Raw genomic sequence first — 22100 nt, 5'->3', positions numbered from 1 at the left:
TAGTAGCATGTCAATGTCTATGATTCGAACACCACACCATTCTTGGTCATGTCTCGAATGGGAGTCGAGCACTGGACCGGTGTTTGTTGTGGCAAATCATGTCTAGAATGGGAATCGAGCACCAGACTGGTCTTTGTTGTGCAAGTGAATGGGATTCGAGCACGAGACGGATCTTTGTTGTGGCAAGTTTCAAATGAACTGAAGAGACATTGGAGGAGGGAAAGAGAAGAGGTAGGGCAATCGTCGGCGATCGTCGGCGATAATCCGATCCCGCGCGTATTTCCGGGTTGCAGCTTGGATCTAGCCTAGAAATGTGGGCGAGCGCGGCAGGGATAGATTTATAGGGTTGAAGGATCTCTCTCCTCGTCTTTCTCGTTGATCTCTTCTTCTCGATGAGCAGAGGAATGCCAGCGGATGAGGAAGGAGCGAGGTAGAGCAAGGCGGCGGCTTAAGATTTCGAGGAATTGGGCGCTACTTTGCCCGCACAGGGGAATGCATTCGACGTGCACAGCGCTCCACAATGAAGCGCGCTTACAAATTACGTGAGTTTCTTCGCATTTGATTTTTTTTTCAGAGCTTTTGGTTGATCTTGTTGGTGGCAATCCAGAGGAGTTTGTTGCGCATTCTTCCCAGGTGAATTGCCTCAAGATCGGGAGGAAAACATCGCGGGTGCTCGTCACCGGTGGAGACGATCACAAGGTCAATATGTGGGCGATCGGCAAGCCCAACGCGATTCTGGTGAGCACAGCTTTTGATAAAGCTAGGAAAGCATGCTTAGGGGCATTCTAGGCATGGCTGGGAGAGTATCTATTTCTCCACAGTTTTTTCAAGTGTGGTTTGGAACCTTGCAGATAGCTTGTGTAAGTTCTCTCCCAGCGGCCAGTCGGAATTGTGATCAAGAGGGATATAAGGAAAAACAAAGTTGGCGCATTGCATTCTAGTAGGAAGCGACGATCTTATGGACTGAGAAGTATTTCCTGTTTGTGTCACAGAGTTTAGCCGGGCACTCGAGCCCTGTGGAGTCCGTGACTTTCGATGCGGCTGAATCTCACGTCGTCGCTGGCGCAGCCAGTGGTGCTATCAAGCTGTGGGACCTCGAAGAAGCCAAGAGTAAGGTTTTACTCAATTTCCTCCTTTTTCGTTCTCTCCTGAAACTTACTCAGAGTTTCTTTGAATCCAGTTGTCCGCACTCTTACCGGGCATCGTTCCAACTGCACGGCAGTCGATTTCCATCCGTTTGGAGAGTTTTTTGCATCCGGCTCGCTTGATTCGAACTTGAAGATTTGGGATATCAGACGAAAGGGGTGCATCCATACATATAGGGGTCATTGCCGTGGAGTGAATTGCCTCAAGTTCAGTCCAGATGGTCGCTGGGTAGTTTCAGGTGGAGAGGATAAAACTGTGAAGGTAATGTTTTTAACGTTAATTTTTCTGTGCGTCTTATCCGTGCTACTAAGGTACAGTTGTGGGACTTGACTGCTGGGAAGCTCATCCATGATTTTAAGTACCATGACGATCAGATTCTCAGTCTAGACTTCCATCCTCATGAATTCCTTCTTGCGACAGGTTTGGCTTTACGTGATATTTATACTCCTCTTCCAACCTGCATTTTCAGGTTCTGATGACAAAACCGCAAAGTTCTATGACTTGGAAACTTTCGAGCTCGTTGGTTCTTCCGGACCTGAAGTAAGTTATTTGTAACTGCGGTCACTTTGTTCTGATTGTCTTTAACTGTGTCAGGATTCTGGAGTTCGATCGATGATCTTCACTCCTGACGGCCGGACGCTGCTGTGTGCATTGCGGGAAGGCTTGAAGGTACCTTTGAGAAGTTTGGTTATTTTAACGAAACTGTATAGTACTTGGCAGGTTTATTCATGGGAACCATTACGATGCCATGATGTTATTGATGCCAACTGGTCACGATTGGCTGATTTGAATGTGCATGAAGGGAAATTACTTGGATGCTCTTTCAACCAAAGTTGTGTGGGAGTATGGGTCGTGGACTTACCTGTAAGCGTCTTTTGCATCTATTATTGTGTATATAATATATGTTTGCAGCGAGTAGCTCCTTTCAGGAGTATTTCCACACCAAGAAACTTGAGGTCTCCTACAAACAGTAAGCCTTTCCGCAATCCTTTCTACAGGAGGGTCTTACGTACTTAGTGCAGCGAATGGAGAGCACGTCTCATTTCAGAAAGTGAAAACGCCTTCTCCAGGCAGAGACCAGCCTACTATAGCGACCCCTCAAAGGCGTGGAAGCGCGCCTGAACTTCAACCTTCAAGGCCAAATACCAGTTTAGGGACAGAAAGGACGTCGATAAAGCTTTCTTCTCTCAGAAAGAGTTCGGGCGAGCTATTGAAACGAAATAATGACAGGGAAGCGGAATGTACAACTTTGGTGTCTCCAAAAACTCCACTTGCTGACAAACTCGAACAAAAGAACCACCCGGAATCGCACGGGGACAAAACTGGAAGAGGTGATGACGATGGTGGTATGTTCACCACGAGAAGGCGGCTGAGGAAACTAGAAGAAGACTTCTTACTTGGTCAGGCTTTGGCAGGTTTGCTGTCTTGTGACAACGTATCACGCGATAACCGGGTGTTTCTTTTTGCAGAAGCCGACTCTCCGAGAAACTTAACATCGTTTGGAGCTTCCACTACAGGTATGTACTTTGAGTGCATTATAATTATACTTATTTCGTTTCCTGGACAGCAGGTAATGGAAGGCCATGGTCTTCGAGTGCATATTGGGAAAGAAGGGAAAAAGAACGCGAGAGAACTGCGGGGCCAGACGCACGGAATGGAGGGAAGTTTTACGTTGAGCTGGATTCCGTATGTTTCTTTTGTTTATCTCTTGTAGGTTCTGATTTGCTGTTTGTTGTTACAGAAGAGAAGCCGAAGTTCATGTCAAGAAGATACTCGCGTAATAGAAGAAATATTGCAGGAGCGAACTACTATGAGCAATACAATGCAATCTCGTCTTGCCAAGCTACAAGTATGTCTTAAGATAGTTTCCATTCGCTGCTGATGCAGATGTGCACGATGCAGGTTGTTAGGAGATTTTGGATGAAGAAGGATTTGAAGTCAGCAGTGGAAACAATGGCTAAAATGGGAGATAAATCAGTAAGTTTGATGGCTGGTCTCTGTCAACTCATGCTTGCTTTGCAGGTTCTTGTAGATGGTTTAAGTGTTTTGATTGAGAGGAGTGATGTTTTTACTTTAGAAATCGCGGCCATGCTTCTGCCGTTGCTTACCGGCCTTCTTGCTAGTGCAACACAAAGGTTTGCAATCCATTATCGTGTCCATTATCTTCTAATCTTTTGTGGATTTATCTGCAGGCATGTAATGATCTCGATAGCGTTCACGTCGATGCTGGTTACGAATTTTGGACATGTCATTAGCGACGCAGTCTCGACCTCTCCAACTTTGGGTGTGGATTTGCAAGCCGAGAAGAGGTTGGTGTGGTTTGTTTGTTTTTCATTAGTTTCCTTTTTGTTATTCCAGGTTTGGAAGGTGTGATGCCTGTTTCAAGGAGTTGCAGCTTCTAAAACAAGGATTGAAACCATTTCTAAGGTACTCCAAAGGATGAAACTTGCAAGATCCAGCAGCCTTTTGCTTTGTTTTGCTGTCCAGGAAAAGCGGTGAGCTTGGCAAGGCTGCTCTTGATCTCAATTTGGCTCTAGATAGAATGGACATGTAAATCATGTAAATTATTTTTGATAAAACATTTGTTTTATTCATTGGCTATGAGGCAAAATGTTTGTATACCATCATTCATAAAAAACTTAACAAATGGGAGGATCTACATAAGTACATATGATCATTGGCAAAATAGTATCTCGCATCTAATCATGGGTCAAAAACGAGCTCTTCCTTTTTGCTCTTTCCACGAGAAACTTTGCTTTGCAATCTAGGCTGCTCTTTAACGAGCAAAGACGAAGAAAGAAAGAGGAGAAAAACAGACCTTCAGCTCTGGAAAACTGTGAAGTCTCTCTCAGTGGATGAGTTATGGCTTGCTTCCCCACCATTTCTTTCGACTCCGCTCCGACGAGGCCTCCAATCTCTGCAACACCATCTTCGTCTCCCTCACTTGCACCTTGAAATCCTTCTTCCATACGTCGAATCTCTGCTTGAGCTTCTTGAGCTCCATGTCGGGATCCAGCTCCGCGTCGCACTGTCCAGATTTCACCTCCACTATGAACTCGATGTCATCGCTGAATACCTGTGACCGGTGCTCGAATTCTCTCACCAAGTGCTCCACAACGGCTTGTCCCTGGAAACGTCGATAGCTTAAACTTGAGAAAGTTGAGAAGCTAAAGAAAATACTTTTACCTCTCTGTTGATCGATGTGGTGGTGGACTCGGGAGTCCTGGTCCCGAAACTCGTCCTCTCGTCCCAATCAAAATCCGAATCGTTTTCGCTCTGCGGAAGGATCGGCCTTGCAGCTCGCTGCCTGGACGCATTGCTTTGCACCTCAAAGAGATCGTTTTGCTTCGCGTCGAGTACGGTGGTAGCCAGGCTCGTCTTGGCCGCTTCCAAGCTCTGCTGCAAGGAGGCCATCTGGTTTTGCCACAGGCCCTCCATCCTGTTCATCTTGTCCTCGTACTCGCTCCAGCGCGTTTCGTACAGCCTCAGCTTCATCACCAGCTCGGCATTCTCGTCTTCCTTCTCGCACAGGTTCCTTTCCATCTCGAGAAGCCTCTTTTGCATCTCAAAGACGGTCTTTTCTGGCACAACTTTGGTGGCGCCATCTTTTTCCGGAGTCTCAAACACCGTCTCTCGCATTACCTTGCAGTCGACATCCATATCCAAGTCCACTGCTGAGATATTCACGTACTCACTGTCTTCCTCAGACGGCTCCGTATGGTGTTTTCGTTCATTCCGGCATAGCCATCCTCTCACCACTGTTACAAAAAACCGGTTAGCATGTATTTGGTTAGCAGCTTAGTTTTTAACTTACGTGCTTGAACCAGGATCAATCTAGCTCGAGCTTTCATGTAGGCCATCCGAGCCCGTATGCTCCGAAAATACTTTTGTAATGTGATCGTTGCGAAGAGTCTCTGCTGCCAGATTCTGGACCAGCGTCGCGCATGAACGAAAGCCTTGTAAAACTTCTGGATTGTGACAGCTGCCTGATGGATAAGTTTTTGCTGGTGGTATCCACGTCTTGATATGATGCCTCTAGCGTGTTTCTGTATGATGATGCTAGCGGACCATCTCTTGAGTAGATTGTTGTAGTGCTTTCTTGCCAGCATGCCCCTTGAAACCTTCTGGAGCTTGATGGCCGACACGTGAACTAGCTTGAGGTGCTCGTAATAAACCTGTGCTTGCCGCCTCCTCATCACTGCGACAATTCCAGACGTGAGAAAGTCATGGCCGGAAGAAAAATAAGATAAATTCATACATGATTGTAAGCAGATTGTGGTCCTCCGCAAGTGGAGATATTCAATGCGATCTCTCCTTCCTCTGAAACGGGATTGAGTATAAACCACTGCGTTCAATGTGCCTGTACGCAGGTGCTCCAGAATTCCTATCTGCAACGTATGATATGTAAAGTTATGGCAGTTTGTTTTTCACAGCTCAACGCAGCTCACCTGGCCTGGACGGAAAAACAATTTACTTAAGCCGGCTTGAAAGGCACCAGGTAGAATTGAATTTTTTTGAAGAACTAGAAGGGAATCATTGCGATAGTCATTATGCCGAGACTTGGTTTGCCCAAGTAGAAATCCATATCTAGAAAAGAAGAAGAAAAAAGATGTTAAGAAACTATAAGAGCAAGAAAGACACCGACACAAACCTCTGTGCAAAATGCTCGTAGGAGTAGCGCGTTGGGTATCCAGATCGCGCGATCCGAACGACCTCTAACACGCCACAGCAATGCAACTGCTGCAGTACGAGATCAAAGTCGAAAACGTTCCGGAGCTGCCTGTTATTTGGTTTGACACATCGTATAAAATGCGGGCTTGTGGTTTCCAGCCTTTCCATCAAATTAAGCAGCTGATTCTGCAGACCATGAAAAAAAAAAGGTTAGCAGCAAATAAAGCTTGACATCAAACTTGATCACCTTGAACTTGGTGGACACACTCCGCCTTTGTAAATCAACGCCGTTGAGTCTTCCTGTACCCCCAAGCTTAGCCGCAAACTCTTTTGCCAGATCATGCTCGCAAGAGCCAAGCAGTTCCAGAAGATCAACATGGAGAAGGTCTCTATTTTTCTCGAGGAATCCGGATGTCCCGTAAGTTACCTGTTCAAAACAATGTAAGCAATATACACAAATTATCTTGCCTACAGTACTTCTCCTGCATAGTGATTGATCGTAAAGCCAGGAGAGCGCTCGGCTTTGAAACAGCTATTTCCTTTCAAATGTTCGCTAAGTTTCAAAGCTAAGCTAGCTTCTGTTGCTTTAGGAAAGCTGCACTCCTCATCTAGCAAAGTGATTAGGCCCACTGGTTTCTGCACGTAAACAAGAGCTTATACACTTGCTGAGATTTCAAACGGGAGAATACCTTTTCAATAAGGTCCAAACACTCTTGGTTGTCCACAAACTCGATCTTCGTCCAATCAATTCCTTCAGAACTGTATTCCTAAAATGAGAAAAAAAAAAGAAAGAAAAAATAAAGATCCAAATCATTATAATAGATGAGCTTACGTCCTGCTCAATTTTGAAGAGGTGGTGATTGAAAAACTGTTGAAGCCTCTCATTTGCATAGTTTATGCACAGCTGCTCGAAACTGTTGTTCTACACATGTTGAAGCAAACTGTTAAAGATCGGTGAGAAGCGGCGTGTGTGATACTTGTTACCTCAAAAGACTCAAACCCATAGATGTCGAGAATGCTGATAAACTTCGACTCGCAAGCTTTTCCGGCGTCCAGAGAGTTGTTTATCTTTTCAACCAGCCACTCAAATAAACAGGAATATATGGCTTTTGCCAACGCATCTCTTGAGTCGATGGCCTGTGACGAGCGAAAACGAGCTAACATATTGCCATTCCATGAAACCTATCCATAGCATACCTGGGCCTCAGTCAGTTGTTGGATTATGACCTCGCCTCTAGCATTAATTTTACGGGTGCACAGCGCCGTATGAAGCACATCTATCTGGCATCCTAGTAGCGACGCGACAGACCTTGCAGCTGACAAAGTGGCCATTAGCGTGATTTCTCATTTTCAAGCTATTTACTGATACCTTCGTCAACAGCCATTGTCGAATAGTTTTCGCTCTCAGCCGTGTGGAACGAGATGTTCCCCAGCCAAAGAACCGCTGCAAGCATCTCAAAGAGTCGCTGCTGGTCGTTTTTGGGAATTCTCACGCGATCCATTGCATTCTGGAGTAAAAAAGGAGTGTTTTGCCATCTTGCATAGAATCAGGCATTATGATTCTGCCTACCAACATCGCCCTAAACTGTGCTGCATCATCCACGGCATCAATAGTCAAGCACCCGTTTCGACTCAAGTACTGATAGTCAGATGCGAGCTTCAAGTTGATTTTCTCTGAAGAAAACAACCACCTACAACTCATGAAACTTTTTGGAATCAGAATAAACTTACGCCGTAATGCACGGTCGGCTCCAGCACAAAGCTGGTAAAAGACATGATAAGAACGCTCTCCATAAGATTGATAAACGACTCTTGACTGCACCAAACATAGGTCAGAAACAAAAGAAACAAGCGAATAAGAGGTACCTTTTCCAATAAATCTGCTCGTTATGCGTCGATAAACATGCACAGAAAACAAATGATAAAGCGGTTCAGTACAAAGGCATAATATGTTAGTTTCAGGCAGTACTAATGACAAACAAAGGAAGTAAGAATGAAAACAAAGAAGAAGAATGACAAAGAAAAGAAACGCTGAAACTAGACAAGCTACCAGATGAACATGTCAGCTCGCATTGGGCTCACAAGTTTGAATCTTTGCCCCAGATATTGTCCCAGAGTCATCAAAATAGATGTCAATCAATTTTCCCTGGAGTGCAGGAAAAAGAGTTGTAAGTTAGAAGCAGCAACAAGAGAAAGACTTACAAATCGGCTGGAGTTGTCATTCCTTAGCGTCTTTGCATTCCCAAAAGCTTCAAGTAACGGGTTACTTTCAAGGATTTCATCCTCTACGCCACGTCCTCCACCAAATGTAGCGATGTACTGCATAGCTATTTTTGCTGTTTCCGTCTTTCCAGCACCACTCTCGCCACTGAAAAGTATCAGCATTGAAACAGTGCATCACATAAATTCCAGGCAACTCCTCACCTTATAACAACAGACTGGTTGATTCCATCTGATAACTAGCTTGATCAGAAACATAAAACATGAAAAAAAAAGAGTGACTGATACCTCTAAACAAGGCCGTGCATGCGCTGTCTGTAATTGCAAAAACATGTGGATCGAAGTTCTTAGACACCTTATCACGATACATTTGAACACGCTCGGCACTGTAGAGTGGGATTTTCTTGAACGGATTGAGAGCAATGAGCACCGGCCCAGCATTTGTCTGTGGTCGCCAAAAGAAAGTTATAGAAAAAGAAGGAAAGAAAGCTTACATAAATATTGTCCTTCTCAAAACGAGTTTTCAAGTCGTGTAGAACAGAGGGCTCGTTCAGATAGCTCAGCTTGGTCAGATCATCGACGCCTTCAAGGATATCGGGATTTGCAGGATGGATATCCTTCACTGCAAGTTCGAGAACCTGGAGAACAAGCACAAAGCTATCGATAACAAAAACACGCCGAAACTTTCCTATGTACCTCGTCATCGTTGGAGCTACAGATCAAAGATCCATCCTGTAAGATCGACTGGACACTGCCAATCTCCCAGTTTCCAGTGGAAGCTTTGAACCAGATCCTAGAATGCTGTAACATCGAGTCGAGCTCGTCAAAAGTTTAGAACAGAGAAGAAACAAAGATTGATAAGTACCTTCTCGAGTACCTGTGTGGCTGGAGCTTCCTGAAAGCCTTCTCCTAAAGACTCATCCATGCCGACTTTACACGAGGACTTTACCGGCTCGCTGTGTTCTTCCAAAGAACACACATCAAAGAACGCTGTGGATGGAGGAAGCTCGCAAACCGGTCTTTGGAGCAAAAGAGCTCGATCGATTCCCACGCGATCGTCGCGGACGATGCGCATTGTTTCGCTCCTCTCAGTTCTTCCTCATCAAAACGCCGCCCTGCAAGGCGAGATTTATTCCCACGCAGTTAGCATCCAGAGCCGGCTTCCGGAATTTTATGAGCGAAGGGAGAGAGAGACAAGGGGGAAAGAAACAAAGAGAGCGACTGTAGTGGACCACACGCAGTGAGACAGAACACAGGAAAAGAATCAATCAAATGAATCCGACCGACCGGTCGATCGATCGAGCAATGCATCAGCATCACATCACCGCTCCATCGCAGTATAGAATGGATCGACCGAGGATACTTGAGATTTGCCGGCCTGGGCACTGTTCTTCCTTCGCGTTGCCTTCGTTTAGGGCAAACAAGCTTCCTTTTTAGGGCAAAAACAGGGCATATTGGGATGGTCTCAAACTTCTCGCGGAGGTCTGCCGCTGCGATTCCAGCCAAGAATCAGGCATTCTCAAGCCCTGGATCCTTGAGGAAGGTATATCGACCAAAGATCCAGGTCGCAGCGAGCTCCAGCCCTTCGCGCGACGATCCACAGGCTCCAGCTCGATCGAAATCGAGCGTTTTCAAGGGAGTGATCGATCTTTCCGGTGGCGGCAGTAGCGGCTCCCGTGCGGTGGCGAAGAAGGAATGCGTAGCATCGCCATCGAAATCCATCGCTACCGATCAACAGCTCCAAAGCTTGGGGAAGAATTTGTAAGCAAAGTTTTTCTCTTTGCTCTTTTGGTTTTTACTCTCTCTGTAGAGTGAGGATCCTTCGACACCAAGCGGTGGAAATGGGATTGAAAATCCGGAGTGATGGCTACTGCCGGATGAATGATCTTCTCAAGCTGCAACCGATGAGAGGTCACTCCATACAGGACGTCTTGAAGGTTTGTGGAAACTTTTCTTTTTTCTTTGTGTGTGTGTGTGGTTTACTTAAGATCAATCTTTGGCACCAGGTTGTGGAGACGGATCTAAAGACCAGATTTTCCACTACTGTCGAGAACGGGATTCTCTTCATCAGAGCTAACCAGGGGCATTCCATGAAGGTAGATTTTTTCTTTTGTTGCTAGAAGTTTCTTAGAGCTGAGCCAGTGAATCAACAGGCTGTAGTCACGGAGAAACTCCTCGAAGAGATCGAGTCTGCTGATCAAGTTCCAGGTACTTTGAAAGGTTTTTGAAGATCTTGCCTCAATGATCTTGATTCTTTGGTGCCAGTGTGTGTTCATGGGACGTTCAAGAAAAATCTCGCGAGCATTCGGCGAACAGGGCTGTGTGTCATGGGCAGAAACCATGTCCACTTTGCGACTGGTTTGCCCCGGGACGATGGCGTCGTTAGTGGTAACGTTTCGAGGAAGAGATAACACGAAAGTTCTCACAATGATCTCTTTGTTCTTTAGGAATGAGGAAAACTTGCGATGCTCTCATCTTCCTCGACGTGGAAAAAGCTCTCGATGGTAACTTCAAGCATCTTTTCTTTCATTCTCTGGGGTTCTAAATTTTCGATGGGCTTTCTCGCAGATGGCATGGAGCTTTTCATCTCGGAAAACCGTGTGGTGCTGACAGAGGGATTTGGGGGCGTTGTTCCTCCTCGCTACTTCTCCCGGATCATCGAGTGGCCGAGCAAACGAGTTTTGTAGATCTTCTCGCGAGAAAGCGGATCTTTGCATTCAACCATGAACCAAGAGTGTTACAAGCCAAGTCACGAGCGAACCAATCATCCACAGAACTAGAACAAACACCAAAATCCCAGCCACTATCGTTGCAATTGGAGGTCCGCTCTTGTAATCGCTGGTAGGTTTTGATTCGTTCTCCGCGGAGCTCCCATCAGAGCTGTTCGTCGCTGAGAATTTTTGCACTTGCCTGTGATCCAATGGCACAATACCCCGAAATTTCAAGCTCCCCCGGCTGACTTGCGCGAAAATGGAATGATTAATGCCAAATGCGGGTGAACGCGAGCGAATCCTGCCGGAATCGGGACCGCCCAGCACCGATTTGAGCTGCGCCGGGCACGCGATGGCGAACGCCATGAAATGCTCTGTTCTTAGGGCTCTCACACCTTTTAGGTTCATGTGATTAGCATATTCCAGGGTTTATGCGGGGTTTTAGGGTTCATGAGGCTTTGGGGGAGAATGGCGCGCATTTGGAGGCGGCGCATTCGATTCCATGTCGCGATCGATGCCAGGGAGATCCACAGCAGCAGCATTCTCCAGGGCGGCCGCACATCTGAGAAGCGAGGTAAATGGAAGGCACAGAAGGAGCTAGATCAGCTCAAGCCACCGCCGCCGCTGCGCATCGGCTCTACCGAGTACGCCGACCGGCTCAAGCGCTGCTGGGGCGAGTTTGGGCTTGGCTACGTCAAGATGACTCACGAGCGGATCATCGACGCCAATCTGGAGCAGGAGAAGGAGACGTTTTTGGGGAATTGCCTGGTGCGCGCCTATGGCCGATGCAAGAGCATCGACGACGCGGTGGCGGCCTTCTCCGAGATCGCGGAGAAGAACGAGTACTCGTACGCGATCATGATGGGAGCTTACCAGGAGAACGATCTCCACAAGAAGGCTCTCCAGCTCTTCAAGAAGTCGATCAACGAGGAGCTCCAGCAGAACCAAGCCACCTACGTGACGGTTCTAAAGTCGTGCGCTCATCTTGGAGAGGATTACCTCGAGGATGGTAAGGAGATTCATAGGCACGCGATTGCTCAAGGCTTTGGTACTGATCTCGTCGTCCAAAACAGCCTCATCCACATGTACGCAAAGTGTGGGAGCTTCAAGTTTGCGGCCGGGGTGTTCGAGAAGATGGAGCCCAAGAACTTGATATCCTATACGTCGATGATCCAGGCTTACACACACACTGCCAAGCACGTCGAGGCCTACGAGCTCTACAAGAAAATGCTGTCCGAGGGAATAATGCCGGACATCTACGCTTACGCCGCTGCTCTAGCCGTGTGCCCGACTATCCGAGAAGGAGAAGCCATCCATGTCAAGCTGGGAAATCACGAGAGACGAACTCCAGTGTGCTCCAACGCGCTCGTTGGGATGTATGGAAGGTTTGGGAGGATCGCCAGCGCAAAGTGGGTCTTTGATGGGATACGTTACAAGGACCTCGCGTCTTACAACAACATGATCGCGGTTTTTGCGAAGTACGACGATGGGAGCAAGGCTATAAGTCTCTACATCGAGATGGAAGGCAGGAATCTCGAGCCAAACTTGTGGACTTTCACGAGTGTTCTCGACGCCTGCTCAAAGCTGGGAGCTCTCACCGAAGGGAAAGAGATTCACAAGAAGGTGAAAGGAGGTGACCAGCCGACCGACGTTGCTTACAATACTGCGCTTGTCAACATGTACGCCAAGTGTGGCAGCACTCACGAAGCCAGAGCCGTGTTTAACGACTGTGGACTGAAGAACGTCTTCACCTGGACGTCGCTCATGTCCGCTTACTCTCAGCCGGGGCAGTCGCAGTACCGTCTCGAAGCTTACCAGCGGATGAACTGCGAGGGAGTGATTCCAGACGACGTGACTTTCACAGCAATCTTCAATGCGTGCAGCCACTCGGGCCTGCCGGACGAAGGCTTGCTCTACTTTCGAGCCATGAGAGAGGACCACTGGATCGTTCCGCTTCAGCCCCACTACACTTGCATGATCGATCTTCTGGGACGGGTTGGCCGGTTAAGAGAAGCCGAGGAGCTCGTCCGCACCATGCCGTATTCTCCCGACGTGGTTACTTGGACGATCTTGCTGAGTGCTTGCAAAGTCTACGGGGATTTGAAGATCGGAGCTCGGGCTTACAAGCGGATAACCGAGCTGAATCCTCCCGACTCGGGGCCTTACCTTCTGATGGGAAACATGTACGCAAAGGCTGGAAAGTGGGCAGACGTAGCGGAGGTGAAGAAGATGATCAAACAGAGAGGTCTCGCAAAGCCACCCGGGAAGAGTATGATCGAGGCACAGCGAAGAATTCACGAGTTCGTGTGTGGAGATACTGCTCACCCTCTGAACCAGGAGATTCGTGCTCGGCTCCAGGAAGTCCACGAACAGCTTTCTCATGCCGGATACGAGCCCGACACGAAAGAAGTTTTGGTGGACGTGAACGAGGAGGTGAAGCCTGAGTTGCTGCTCTTTCACAGCGAGAGGATGGCTCTGGGGCTGGGACTGTTGACGTCCGACGCAGGAGCGACGCTACACATTGTCAAGAACCTCCGAATCTGTCCCGACTGCCACTCGTTTTTCAAGCTGGTTTCGAAGATGTTACACCGAAAGGTTCTTGTCCGGGACTCGCATCGGTTTCATATCTTCCAGAGAGGCTCTTGTTCGTGCGGTGATTACTGGTAGAAAGAGACCCAAGCTGCGGTTTTTATCAACTCATAAGCCCGAAGGATTCTCGTTCCAAAAGGTAAAATTCCAACGAGAGAGAGTAAGTCTTTTCTTTGCTTTCATACTTGTAGGGTTCTCAAGGCGTTTGTGTTGGTGCAGGATGGATGCATTGGCGACAAGGATAGCGCCTAGAATGCACTTAACGAGCAGCGTATCATTTTACGGTACAAAGACCGAGCTTAATTCTCGAGCGCTTGTGAGAATTCCCCGGAGGAAGAGCTGGGTTGTGTTGGTTTCCGGCAAACAACGAGGATTTCCAGAGCAAGGTAAGTCACGCAGAGCAAAGGCTGTTGTGGAAGAGCCACCGAGGAAAAACTGGTCGCCGACGATTCCAAATCCTCCTGCTGGTTTTATCCTCAACGACGCTGGAGAAGTTGTACTTGTAGCTCCTGCAAACAAGCGTGTCGTGGATATGGTAAGCTGCAAAATGAGAGTTTATTGCATTCCAAAGTATTTTCCTCTCGATGGTTCTTATTTTTTGCCTCGTAGATCGATCCGGAGACAGGGAGATCGCTCGAGTGTTCAGTGCGAAGAGCATTTTTGAGCTCCAGCGGACTCCAGTGTTTGCTTTTGTCGCCTCTTGATACGTAGGTATTGTTTTCTTCACAATTCCCGAGTTTGTGCAAGCAGGAGCTCCAGATTTGTGTTGCAGTCCTTTGCAAATCCTCAAGTATGACGAGGAGAATGAGGCCTTGAGAGAGGCAAGCACGCGATGTTTCTATTCTCTTTACCTTGAGTTTGATCTTTCCTCAGATAAGCGATGACGAACTAGAAGAGCTAATTCCAACCGCGGAGTACGCTCTTGCGAAGAAGAGGCTACATTTTGTGTTTAGCGGGTAAGATTTTCTGGACAAATTCCAAGACTGTTTTTCTTGTTCTCTTTGGATATTAGATACTGCCTCACTGCTCGAGGATGTTTTTGTTTCACTGACAACGATGTTTTGGAGCTTGAAACTGGTACAGCTACAAAAACTTGTTTCTCCTTTCCTCGTTTTTTATGCTGCTCTACAGACGGATCCATCACTGAGGGAGTAGAAATCACAAGCTTTCAAGTGGTAAACAGCAAGAACATCCCTCAAAAGGTTGGCAGCGTTTTTTCTCATGCTGATCATTCCAGGGAATCAGCGAGTTTGTGGTCTTCACTCCATTCGACCCTCTTCTCTTTGTTGCGTGCAAGGTAACAGCTCTACGTATCTATCGGATTGATTGATAAAATGGTGTTTTTTTTCTAGCAGGACGAGAGTACGGGAGCATTGACAGTGGCCGACGAGGTGAGTAACAGATCAAAACTTCGAATGCAATCGATCGTCGCGTGTGTTTACCCGCAACACGATTTTTCAGGACTTGATGAACGATCTCGGCGTCGTAAATGCGATGAAAGATGAGGCAGAGTTCCAACAATTCGTGGTCTAAAATCTAGCTTCCATGTTCTTCATTTCTTCGATAGTTTAATCATTCTGATCTTTACAGGAAGGAGGAGGATAAAGAACTCACGCAAGAACACTCTCGACTATTCTTTCCAAGCTTTCTTAATTAAATCAAACCTCCAACGTATATTTCCAGAATGTTCCAAAATAGCTCCAATCCATTTATGACTTTCTGCTGCCACGTGGCGTGCATCCAACGGCGGAGTAAGTCGGTAATGCATCGTTTTGATGTATATATAAAAGAGGGCTGGGGTAAGCTCCACACAAAGTAGTTCCTCGCGGCTTACAGGAACGCGGGTAGTGTTTATATCGATCGATCTTTCTCTGCGCAGAGGTAGCGATTCCTCGATTGGCGCTCCTAGGGTCTCACTGAAATTGCGAATTTCTTGCTCTCCAGAAGCTAGGGTCTTCGACGGGACGCTTGTGGCGCTTCCCCCAGCAGCGATCAGCGATTATGGCTTTCGTGATCAAGGTATGGACGTGAATCCCAAATCGCTTTCTTATCTTCGCTTCGTCTTCTTCTTTTCAGATAAGATACGAAGAGTCTCTTCGGAGGCTCACTGTTCCGGCATCATCAAACGGAGCTCCGGCGATTTCTTTTGCGGAGCTTCACTCGAAAATCTGTGACAGGTAGAAAGAATCGATTTTTTGTATGCTTGAACTAAAAAAAAAAAATTCTTTTGCCTTGCAGCTTTGGAATCCCTACTGCTTCAAAGCTGGTGATAACTTACGTCGACAAGGACAACGATGTGATTACTATGGCGAATGACCAGGAGTTGGAGGACGCTTGCGTGCTCCAGGGATTAAATCCTCTCAGGCTGCACGTCCGCCTGGAGGTTCCCCTTGGGAGCAGCTCCAGCAGCAGCGAAGGAGCGTTTGTTGGGGATATCAAACCAATCTTGGAGGCGGCTCTCAAGGCGTTTGACGCCGAGACGCTCAAGGAAGCTGTGCATCCTTTCCTCAAGCCCCACATGGTGACGGTGGCGGACCTTATGCGAGGTCTTTCCGGAAAGATCCGCGCTGAGTCGTCGACCACCACCTCTGCTGCCGAGAAGTCTGCTGCTGCGCCTGATGCTGTGCCTCCTCCGGCTGGTGATCGTAGCGAAGCTCCTCGTTCTGGAATGGAGAACGTCTTCCACCAGAACGTCCAGTGTGATGGCTGTGGCATGTCACCAATTGTTGGTCCACGCTTCAAGTCGACCAGGTAATTAACTTCTCTGTTTCTTTAATGGTTTCTTATGTGAGAATGGTTTTTTTCCAGCAAGCACGACTATGATTTGTGCCTGACTTGTTTCAACAACCTGCCGAAAGGCGGTCAGCTGGATTATACTCGCTACGACAAACCAATTCATCGTCATCACTACGTTCCTCCCGGGCGAGTGGTGAGTAGTAAAAGCTCCACTTAGTTTCAGTGTGTTCTTAAAAAAATTTCTTTAAAGCAGGGAAGATGCCCAGCTGCGTTTGGGCCGAACCGCTGCCGCTCTGCATGGGGACGTGCGGGTGACTATCATCGTCACTCGGAAACAGAGTTTGCTCCAAGACCGTTCTCTCCGTTCTCTCCGTTTGGCCGTCCGATGGATATGGCGTACGCCAAACCGGACGGCCGCTTCGTCTGCGACGTCTCTATCCCTGACGGGACTGAAGTTAGCCCCCATACTCGCTTTGTGAAGATATGGAGGCTTCGTAACAGCGGCAAAGTTGCCTGGGCACCCGACACTAGACTGGTGCGTGTAGGCGGCGACGAGATGGGAACAGTGTCGGCTGTGTCGCTGCAGGTATGTTTCTTCCTTTGATCTTTCTCGAGTGTTCTAATTCAGTCGTTTCGGTTTTAAACAGACCGAAGGTGCTAGCGTTCTTCCAGATGCGGAAGTTGAGGTAGCGGTTGATCTCGTTGCCCCGGCTCGAGCAGGACGATATGCATCGTACTGGAGGCTTGTAACACCTTACGGTGTCAAGTTTGGACACAGAGTTTGGGCACTGATCCAGGTACTAGAGAGCACTTGAAGTTTCGATGTGGTCAATGGCTGATTATTCAATCTTTCTTGGCTTGCAGGTCACGCCTAACGCGTCTGAGAGCGAAGTCGAGGTGAAGGCCGAAAAGCCTGCTGGGGAGGAGAGTCCTGTCGTCGTGGTAGACTTCGATGACGAAGCGACGAGCGTGGAGGTGGAAGTGATGGTGGGCGAGGCTGTGCCGAGTGAGAAGAGCTTTGAAGGCGAGGACTTCAAGGCGGATGAAGTCGATGACGGGTTCTCTTTGGTGGAGATGCCGAAAAGCGAGGAAGCTTCGGCATCTTCGCCACCGATGCCAGAGCCCGAGCCCGAGCCCGAGCTGGAAGCGGCGGAGGTTCCTGCTACTCCACTGGCCTCTGCGGAGAAGAGGGTGACTCCAGTTACTCCGGAGGCCTCTCTGGAGAACCAGAAGGAGAAGGCGGCGGTATTCTTCCAGACGATGGGTTTCACCAACAAGAAAGAGCTGATATACGAGCTCCTGGAGAAGAACAACAATGACTTCCACCGTACGCTGGATGATCTCGTTGCTGCGGCCGAGTGGGATCCCATCTTGGAGGAGCTCCAAGAGATGGTAAGCGCAGATTTTCATTTGCAAAGCTGGGATTCTAATTTTTCTCCTTTGCAGGGGTTCTATGATACGGAGATGAACCGCAAGCTGATGATCAAGAACGGTGGGAGCGTGAAGCGCGTGGTGAAAGAACTTGTGCAGATGTACAAGGAACCAGCTCCAAAGCTGGCAGACAAGAAAGATTAGGACGATTCTCGTCGGAAATGCCCCCATAAAAAGAAAGATCTCTAAAAAGACCTCTGCAATAATTTTTGGAAATGATTTTTGATTTGAATAAACCGTGTGTGAATAAACCGTGCTTACATTTTATTAGTTATAGCTACATCATGTAATAATGTTAATTAAGAAAAAGCGTTATTGAAACTGATAAACCATGTTTGAATAAAATGACAAATAATTTCCTGAGTTAGTGGAAAGGATATATTAATTAGTGATGTAACTTAAGTAAATGTATATTAATCATTAAACCCTTATTTATATACACTTTATTTAAGTAGCATAGTTAATGTTAGGTTAATTTTTATAATGGGACCACCTTCCAGGAGTCATTTGTCAACTAGTCCCAGCGTTCAGTTTTTTTGCCACCGACAACTCACCTACGCTCTACAGGGAAGGAAGGACACTTCTCTCTAATTCTCTCCTTTTTATTTATACGCTCGCAAAAATCTACCCCTCTTTTTTACACTGTTTTGATCCGTTCTTCTAGTCTGTCATCGCTGGCCACTTTGGGGAGAGATAGAATGGTGGTAGTGTGAGTGTGAGTGGAGGAAGAATCAAGCCAAGCAGCCACAAGATCGCCATGAAGAAGGTAAGGTACTACTACTGAATCTCCAGTTTCTCTGGCTATGGTGGAAATGCTCTATCCAGAGGGATCTGTGGCTTCCCTTATCTCTTCTCTCTGTCCCAGGTCACACTCAATCTGTGTAGCTCTTGCAAGAAGTGCCGCGAGAAGGTCCTGGAGATCCTCAAGCACACCGCAGGTTCTAACTCCATTCCTTACTTCTCTCCTGGATGATGGATAGATCGATGCTGTAGGTGTCAAGGAGGTGGAGTACGCCCCCAAGAGCGGCAAGATCGTCGTCACCGGCGAGGTAACGCTCGAGGACATCCTCGCGGTGGTGGAGCGATTCAAGAAGAAGAAGAAGCTTGTCTTCCTCTCCATCGAGGATCTCCCGCCGCCGCCAGAGAAGGAGAAGGAGAAGGAGAAGGAGAAGGAGAAGCCCAAGCCCAAGGATCCCCCGCCCGCCGCCCCCACCCCTCCATCGCCCAAGTGCTGCGGTGACGCTCACCACCGCCACGGCCACCACCACTGCAAGTGCCCGTGCCACCACCACCACCACCCCAAACCGCCGCCGCCAACGCCATCGCCACCACCGCCAGCTCCAAAGGAGCCCAAGCCCCACCATAGCTGCTGTGACAACGAGCACCACCACCACCACAAATCTCCACCGCCAACGCCGTCGCCACCGCCGCCAGCCCCAAAAGAGCCCAAGTGCTGTGACAACGAGCACGACCACGAGCACCACGACCACGACCACGATCACGATCACGACCACCACCACCACCACCACCACCACGACTGTCCTCCGGAGATCCCATTCTGTCCGCCCACCATCATCGTCACTGGCTGCGACGCCAGCGATCCTCCCTGCTACAGCCAGTACGACCCGGATCCTTGCTGCGGCGGCGGTGGAAGAAACGACTCGATGGATCTGGCAGTGCTCATCGGACTGGTGATCGTCGTCATGGTCCTCCTAGCATCACTCAGCTCCTCCTCTTCTTCCTCGAGCACCTCCGAGGCCGCTGCCGAGGCTGTGAAGGGATTCTTCACCTCCATCGTTGGGACGCTGGGATCTCTCTTCCTGATCATCCTGGCGCTGTTCGCGATCATGGGCTTCCTCTGCCTGGTCGATCCGAGGCCTTCCCAGTCGTGTAAATGTTGAGTCAACCTTAGTCAGCGGCCCAGTCCACGCCTTAGTCAATGAAACCTTTTCTTCTTTAGTTGTCTGTGTTCTTGAGAGGATCACATGATGGAGTGAGTGCCTGCCCAGTTTTTTCAATACCCGTGCGAGTTTTTTAAGCTCTGCGCGATTGATTTCCCTGCAGCTGGGACGCATTGGTAAGTTCGAACCGACCAATCGCGAAATCTATCTACCTACGAGGAAACGAAAAAAGAAAACGCAGCTAGATCGCAACGGAAGCTTTGATGGTCGACTGACTGACTGAAGCCAGTCAGGCAGTCGTCCAGAAATCTGGGAGCTACCGCTTTGTCTGCGACAGAAATCTCTCTACCTTGGAAGCTAGCCAGAAATGGTACTCCGATGCTCTCACAATCGGGAAAGCCGCAAAAGCACCTGGAGCAAGCGAAAGTTAGATCCTCTTCGAAACAAAACTTTGGCAACAACCGGAGAAAACGACTCGCACGAGAACTACGAGTCAAACTTTAGGCCCCGCGCATCTGCAAGACGAGTGAGACCCTTTCCCTGTGCAAAGACAAAAACATATTGATACACTCACGTTAAAGTTGCTGATGAATCTCGAGAGCTTGCGTTTGCAGCTGCCGTATCCAGCTCAACCAGTTACTTGTCAGATCCGCCTGGACCCCTCCCTGCACAAACCAAACTAGTCAAAAGAAGGAAAAAAAACGGAAGAAAACCCAATGCAAAGCTTACCAGACATTTGGCTCTTCAGTGCTCCCCCCTTTGAATCTGTAATAGTAGAGCGAAAGTCGTCAGTTCCACCGGGCATTCCGTCATGAAGCTTTGGAGCACGCAGGACTGGTTTTTGTTGCCGGTTTCTTCGCAGAGTTCCTCACCAAGTTTGCCAGCAGCACGTAGCCAGAACCATGTTTTGGATCCATCTCCACAATGGACTTGGCTGCCTGAGCTCCATGCTTGGAATCCGAGTGACTCCGACACCCGGCAAGCACGCACGTCCAGTCCAGAGCACTCGGCACAAACGGCATGGTGTAGATGAGCTCCTGCGCATCGTCCAAGCGTCCAGCGCGTCCCAGAAGATCAAGCATACAGCAGTAGTGTTGCTTGCTCGGCTTTACTCCAAAATCCACGCTCATAGATCCAAAGTAGCTCCTCCCAAGCTCAACTTTGCCTTTGTGGCTGCAAGCCAGGAACGCGGACACGAAGCACGTCTCGTCCGCGAGCTCCACCATCTTCATCTCGTGAAAGACTTGGATCGCCCGCAAGGAATCGCCGTTGTTGGCATAAGCAGCGAGGATGGCCGACCACGAAACTCTGTCAGGCTCCAGCATCGAATCAAATACTCGTCGAGCATCATGCTGGCGGCCGTGCTGCGAGTACGCCGATAGAACAGTCGTCCAGGAGATCAAGTCCCTCTGCGGCATTGCCCCAAAAAATACCACCACATCCTCCAAATGCCCATTCTGGGCATACCCTGCGAGCATCGCGTTCCAGCACCCGACCTCCTGCTGTGGCATCGCATCAAACAATCGCTTTGCTTCTTCGATGTGTCCGTGCTGGGCATAAGCCACCAGAATCGCCGTCCACGAGACGAGATCCCGCTGTGGAACCGTGTCAAACAACATTTTTGCCTCCTCCAATTGCCCATTCTGGGCATACGCCGCGAGCATTGAGTTCCAGCAGATGAGATCCCGCTGTGGCATCGCGGAGAAGAATGCCATCGCCTCATCCATCTTCCCCTTCTGCGCATACACCGCCACCATCGCCGTCCACGACACGAGATTCCTCACGGGCATCGCCTCGAACGTAGCTCTCGCGTCGTCAATCCGGCCACACTGCGCGAATCCCACCAGCATCGCAGTCCAGGAGATGAGATCGCTCATCGGCATTTCCTCAAACATCACCTTTGCCGCGGTAGGATCACCGCTCTGGACGAGTGCCACGATCATCGCTGTCGCAGAGACAAGATCTCTCTCCGGCATCGCAGCAAACATCCGCCTCGCATCACCCAGATTGCCCGATCTCGCGTAGCACTGCAGCATCGCGGTCCAGGACACCAAGCTCCTCTCGCCCATCGCATCAAAGACCCTCTTGGCCGATTCAAGATGGCCCCTCTCGGCAAATGCGGCAAGGACAACGTTCCAGGAAAGGAGATTCCAATCCGGCATAGCTTCGAACAACGTCATCGTGCGATCGATAGCGGCGGCGTGTGAGAGCGCAGTGAGCATCGCATTCCAGGAGACGAGATCGCGCAGCGGCATCGTATCAAAGACGCGGCCGGCGAGATCCAGATGCCCGGTCTGGGAATACGCCGAGAGCATGATGTTCCAGGAGATGAGATGCTGCCGCGGCATGGCCAGGAACAATTGCGCGGCCGATTCGACGTCTCCATTGCGAGCGTAGGCGCAGAGCATCATATCCCACGAGAAGACGTCCCTGGCGCTCATGAGATCAAAGATCCGCCGGGCGTACTCGGTGCTACCGCATTTGCCATACATCTCCACTAGCTTGTTGGCGAGGAAGAGATCGTTCTTGCGGCTGTCCAGGAAGCCCTGGATCGAGGCGTGGATCTTCTTTGCCGCGGATAGGGTTCTTGCGGATGCGATGAGATCCAGGCATTCTTTCCTCTGCATTTTGCCCCCTTTCTCAAGAACAATCCATGGATAAAATTTCCTGCCAGTGACCTTCGTTCGATCCATCG

The 22100-nt window shown here is 48.9% G+C and overlaps 8 protein-coding genes across 15 annotated transcripts; 6 read left to right on the top strand and 2 right to left on the bottom strand.

Moving 5' to 3' along the window:
* Positions 1–48: 48 nt before the first annotated feature.
* LOC9640909 (katanin p80 WD40 repeat-containing subunit B1 homolog) lies at positions 49–3724 on the top strand. Its single transcript, XM_024667081.1, has 18 exons — positions 49–286; positions 575–738; positions 993–1110; positions 1181–1407; positions 1464–1566; positions 1616–1686; positions 1741–1815; positions 1867–2010; positions 2059–2116; positions 2169–2561; positions 2616–2663; positions 2717–2832; positions 2888–2995; positions 3049–3123; positions 3169–3281; positions 3339–3455; positions 3505–3573; positions 3634–3724. The coding sequence occupies exons 1-18, from the start codon at positions 49–51 to the stop codon at positions 3698–3700; spliced, it is 2304 nt and encodes a 767-aa protein (XP_024522849.1). The 3' UTR covers positions 3701–3724.
* A 128-nt stretch (positions 3725–3852) lies between these two features.
* LOC9640943 (myosin-1) lies at positions 3853–9273 on the bottom strand. Its single transcript, XM_024667092.1, has 23 exons — positions 8903–9273; positions 8734–8838; positions 8532–8675; positions 8326–8482; positions 8242–8269; positions 8020–8185; positions 7900–7963; positions 7684–7697; positions 7549–7633; positions 7388–7491; positions 7187–7325; positions 7015–7133; positions 6802–6954; positions 6650–6739; positions 6507–6584; positions 6295–6453; positions 6065–6244; positions 5798–6003; positions 5595–5733; positions 5405–5534; positions 4961–5344; positions 4333–4904; positions 3853–4273 (listed from the first exon to the last, which is right to left on the bottom strand). Exons 1-23 carry the CDS (start codon positions 9110–9112, stop codon positions 4007–4009), a joined length of 3693 nt encoding a protein of 1230 aa, XP_024522860.1. The 5' UTR covers positions 9113–9273; the 3' UTR covers positions 3853–4006.
* Positions 9274–9422: 149 nt separating this feature from the next.
* LOC9640942 (tRNA 2'-phosphotransferase 1) lies at positions 9423–10785 on the top strand. Its single transcript, XM_002993337.2, has 7 exons — positions 9423–9798; positions 9848–9974; positions 10044–10133; positions 10191–10245; positions 10303–10425; positions 10485–10541; positions 10606–10785. The coding sequence occupies exons 1-7, from the start codon at positions 9497–9499 to the stop codon at positions 10722–10724; spliced, it is 873 nt and encodes a 290-aa protein (XP_002993383.2). The 5' UTR covers positions 9423–9496; the 3' UTR covers positions 10725–10785.
* A 420-nt stretch (positions 10786–11205) lies between these two features.
* LOC9640941 (pentatricopeptide repeat-containing protein At4g21065) lies at positions 11206–13438 on the top strand. Of its 2 annotated transcripts, XM_024667049.1 has the most exons (2): positions 11229–11757; positions 11822–13438. In XM_024667049.1, exons 1-2 carry the CDS (start codon positions 11327–11329, stop codon positions 13413–13415), a joined length of 2025 nt encoding a protein of 674 aa, XP_024522817.1. In that variant the 5' UTR covers positions 11229–11326; the 3' UTR covers positions 13416–13438. The 2 variants fall into 2 exon arrangements, with proteins under 2 accessions (XP_002993382.2, XP_024522817.1); XM_002993336.2 differs by having other exon boundaries at positions 11206–13438.
* Positions 13372–15022, top strand: LOC112343496. Of its 5 annotated transcripts, none has more exons than XM_024667053.1 (11): positions 13372–13476; positions 13557–13872; positions 13947–14044; positions 14110–14158; positions 14211–14293; positions 14350–14415; positions 14464–14512; positions 14575–14634; positions 14690–14728; positions 14799–14864; positions 14928–15022. In XM_024667053.1, exons 2-11 carry the CDS (start codon positions 13558–13560, stop codon positions 14940–14942), a joined length of 840 nt encoding a protein of 279 aa, XP_024522821.1. In that variant the 5' UTR covers positions 13372–13476; position 13557; the 3' UTR covers positions 14943–15022. The 5 variants fall into 5 exon arrangements, with proteins under 5 accessions (XP_024522821.1, XP_024522822.1, XP_024522825.1 ...); XM_024667054.1 differs by having other exon boundaries at positions 13454–13497; XM_024667057.1 differs by lacking the exon at positions 13372–13476 and having other exon boundaries at positions 13525–13872; positions 14350–14414; positions 14469–14512.
* Positions 15023–15134: 112 nt separating this feature from the next.
* On the top strand, positions 15135–17755 carry LOC9640940 (protein NBR1 homolog). 2 transcript variants are annotated; one of them, XM_024667050.1, is made up of 9 exons: positions 15135–15218; positions 15282–15356; positions 15414–15514; positions 15576–16088; positions 16146–16266; positions 16324–16659; positions 16721–16870; positions 16938–17465; positions 17520–17755. In XM_024667050.1, the coding sequence occupies exons 2-9, from the start codon at positions 15339–15341 to the stop codon at positions 17646–17648; spliced, it is 1896 nt and encodes a 631-aa protein (XP_024522818.1). In that variant the 5' UTR covers positions 15135–15218; positions 15282–15338; the 3' UTR covers positions 17649–17755. The 2 variants fall into 2 exon arrangements, with proteins under 2 accessions (XP_024522818.1, XP_024522819.1); XM_024667051.1 differs by having other exon boundaries at positions 15136–15218; positions 16327–16659.
* Positions 17756–17996: 241 nt separating this feature from the next.
* On the top strand, positions 17997–19463 carry LOC9640908 (histidine-rich glycoprotein). The gene is made up of 3 exons (XM_024667077.1): positions 17997–18270; positions 18370–18442; positions 18498–19463. The coding sequence occupies exons 1-3, from the start codon at positions 18262–18264 to the stop codon at positions 19403–19405; spliced, it is 990 nt and encodes a 329-aa protein (XP_024522845.1). The 5' UTR covers positions 17997–18261; the 3' UTR covers positions 19406–19463.
* Positions 19437–22098, bottom strand: LOC112343499 (pentatricopeptide repeat-containing protein At4g02750-like). Of its 2 annotated transcripts, XM_024667076.1 has the most exons (5): positions 20135–22098; positions 19980–20070; positions 19868–19920; positions 19755–19816; positions 19437–19568 (listed from the first exon to the last, which is right to left on the bottom strand). In XM_024667076.1, exon 1 carries the CDS (start codon positions 22096–22098, stop codon positions 20215–20217), a length of 1884 nt encoding a protein of 627 aa, XP_024522844.1. In that variant the 3' UTR covers positions 19437–19568; positions 19755–19816; positions 19868–19920; positions 19980–20070; positions 20135–20214. The 2 variants fall into 2 exon arrangements, with proteins under 2 accessions (XP_024522844.1, XP_024522843.1); XM_024667075.1 differs by having other exon boundaries at positions 19437–19816.
* Positions 22099–22100: the final 2 nt, after the last annotated feature.

The sequence above is a fragment of the Selaginella moellendorffii genome, unplaced genomic scaffold, assembly GCF_000143415.4.
Source record: "Selaginella moellendorffii unplaced genomic scaffold, v1.0 SELMOscaffold_154, whole genome shotgun sequence".
NCBI lineage: Eukaryota > Viridiplantae > Streptophyta > Lycopodiopsida > Selaginellales > Selaginellaceae > Selaginella > Selaginella moellendorffii.
This window is presented reverse-complemented; position numbering and strand designations above follow the sequence as displayed.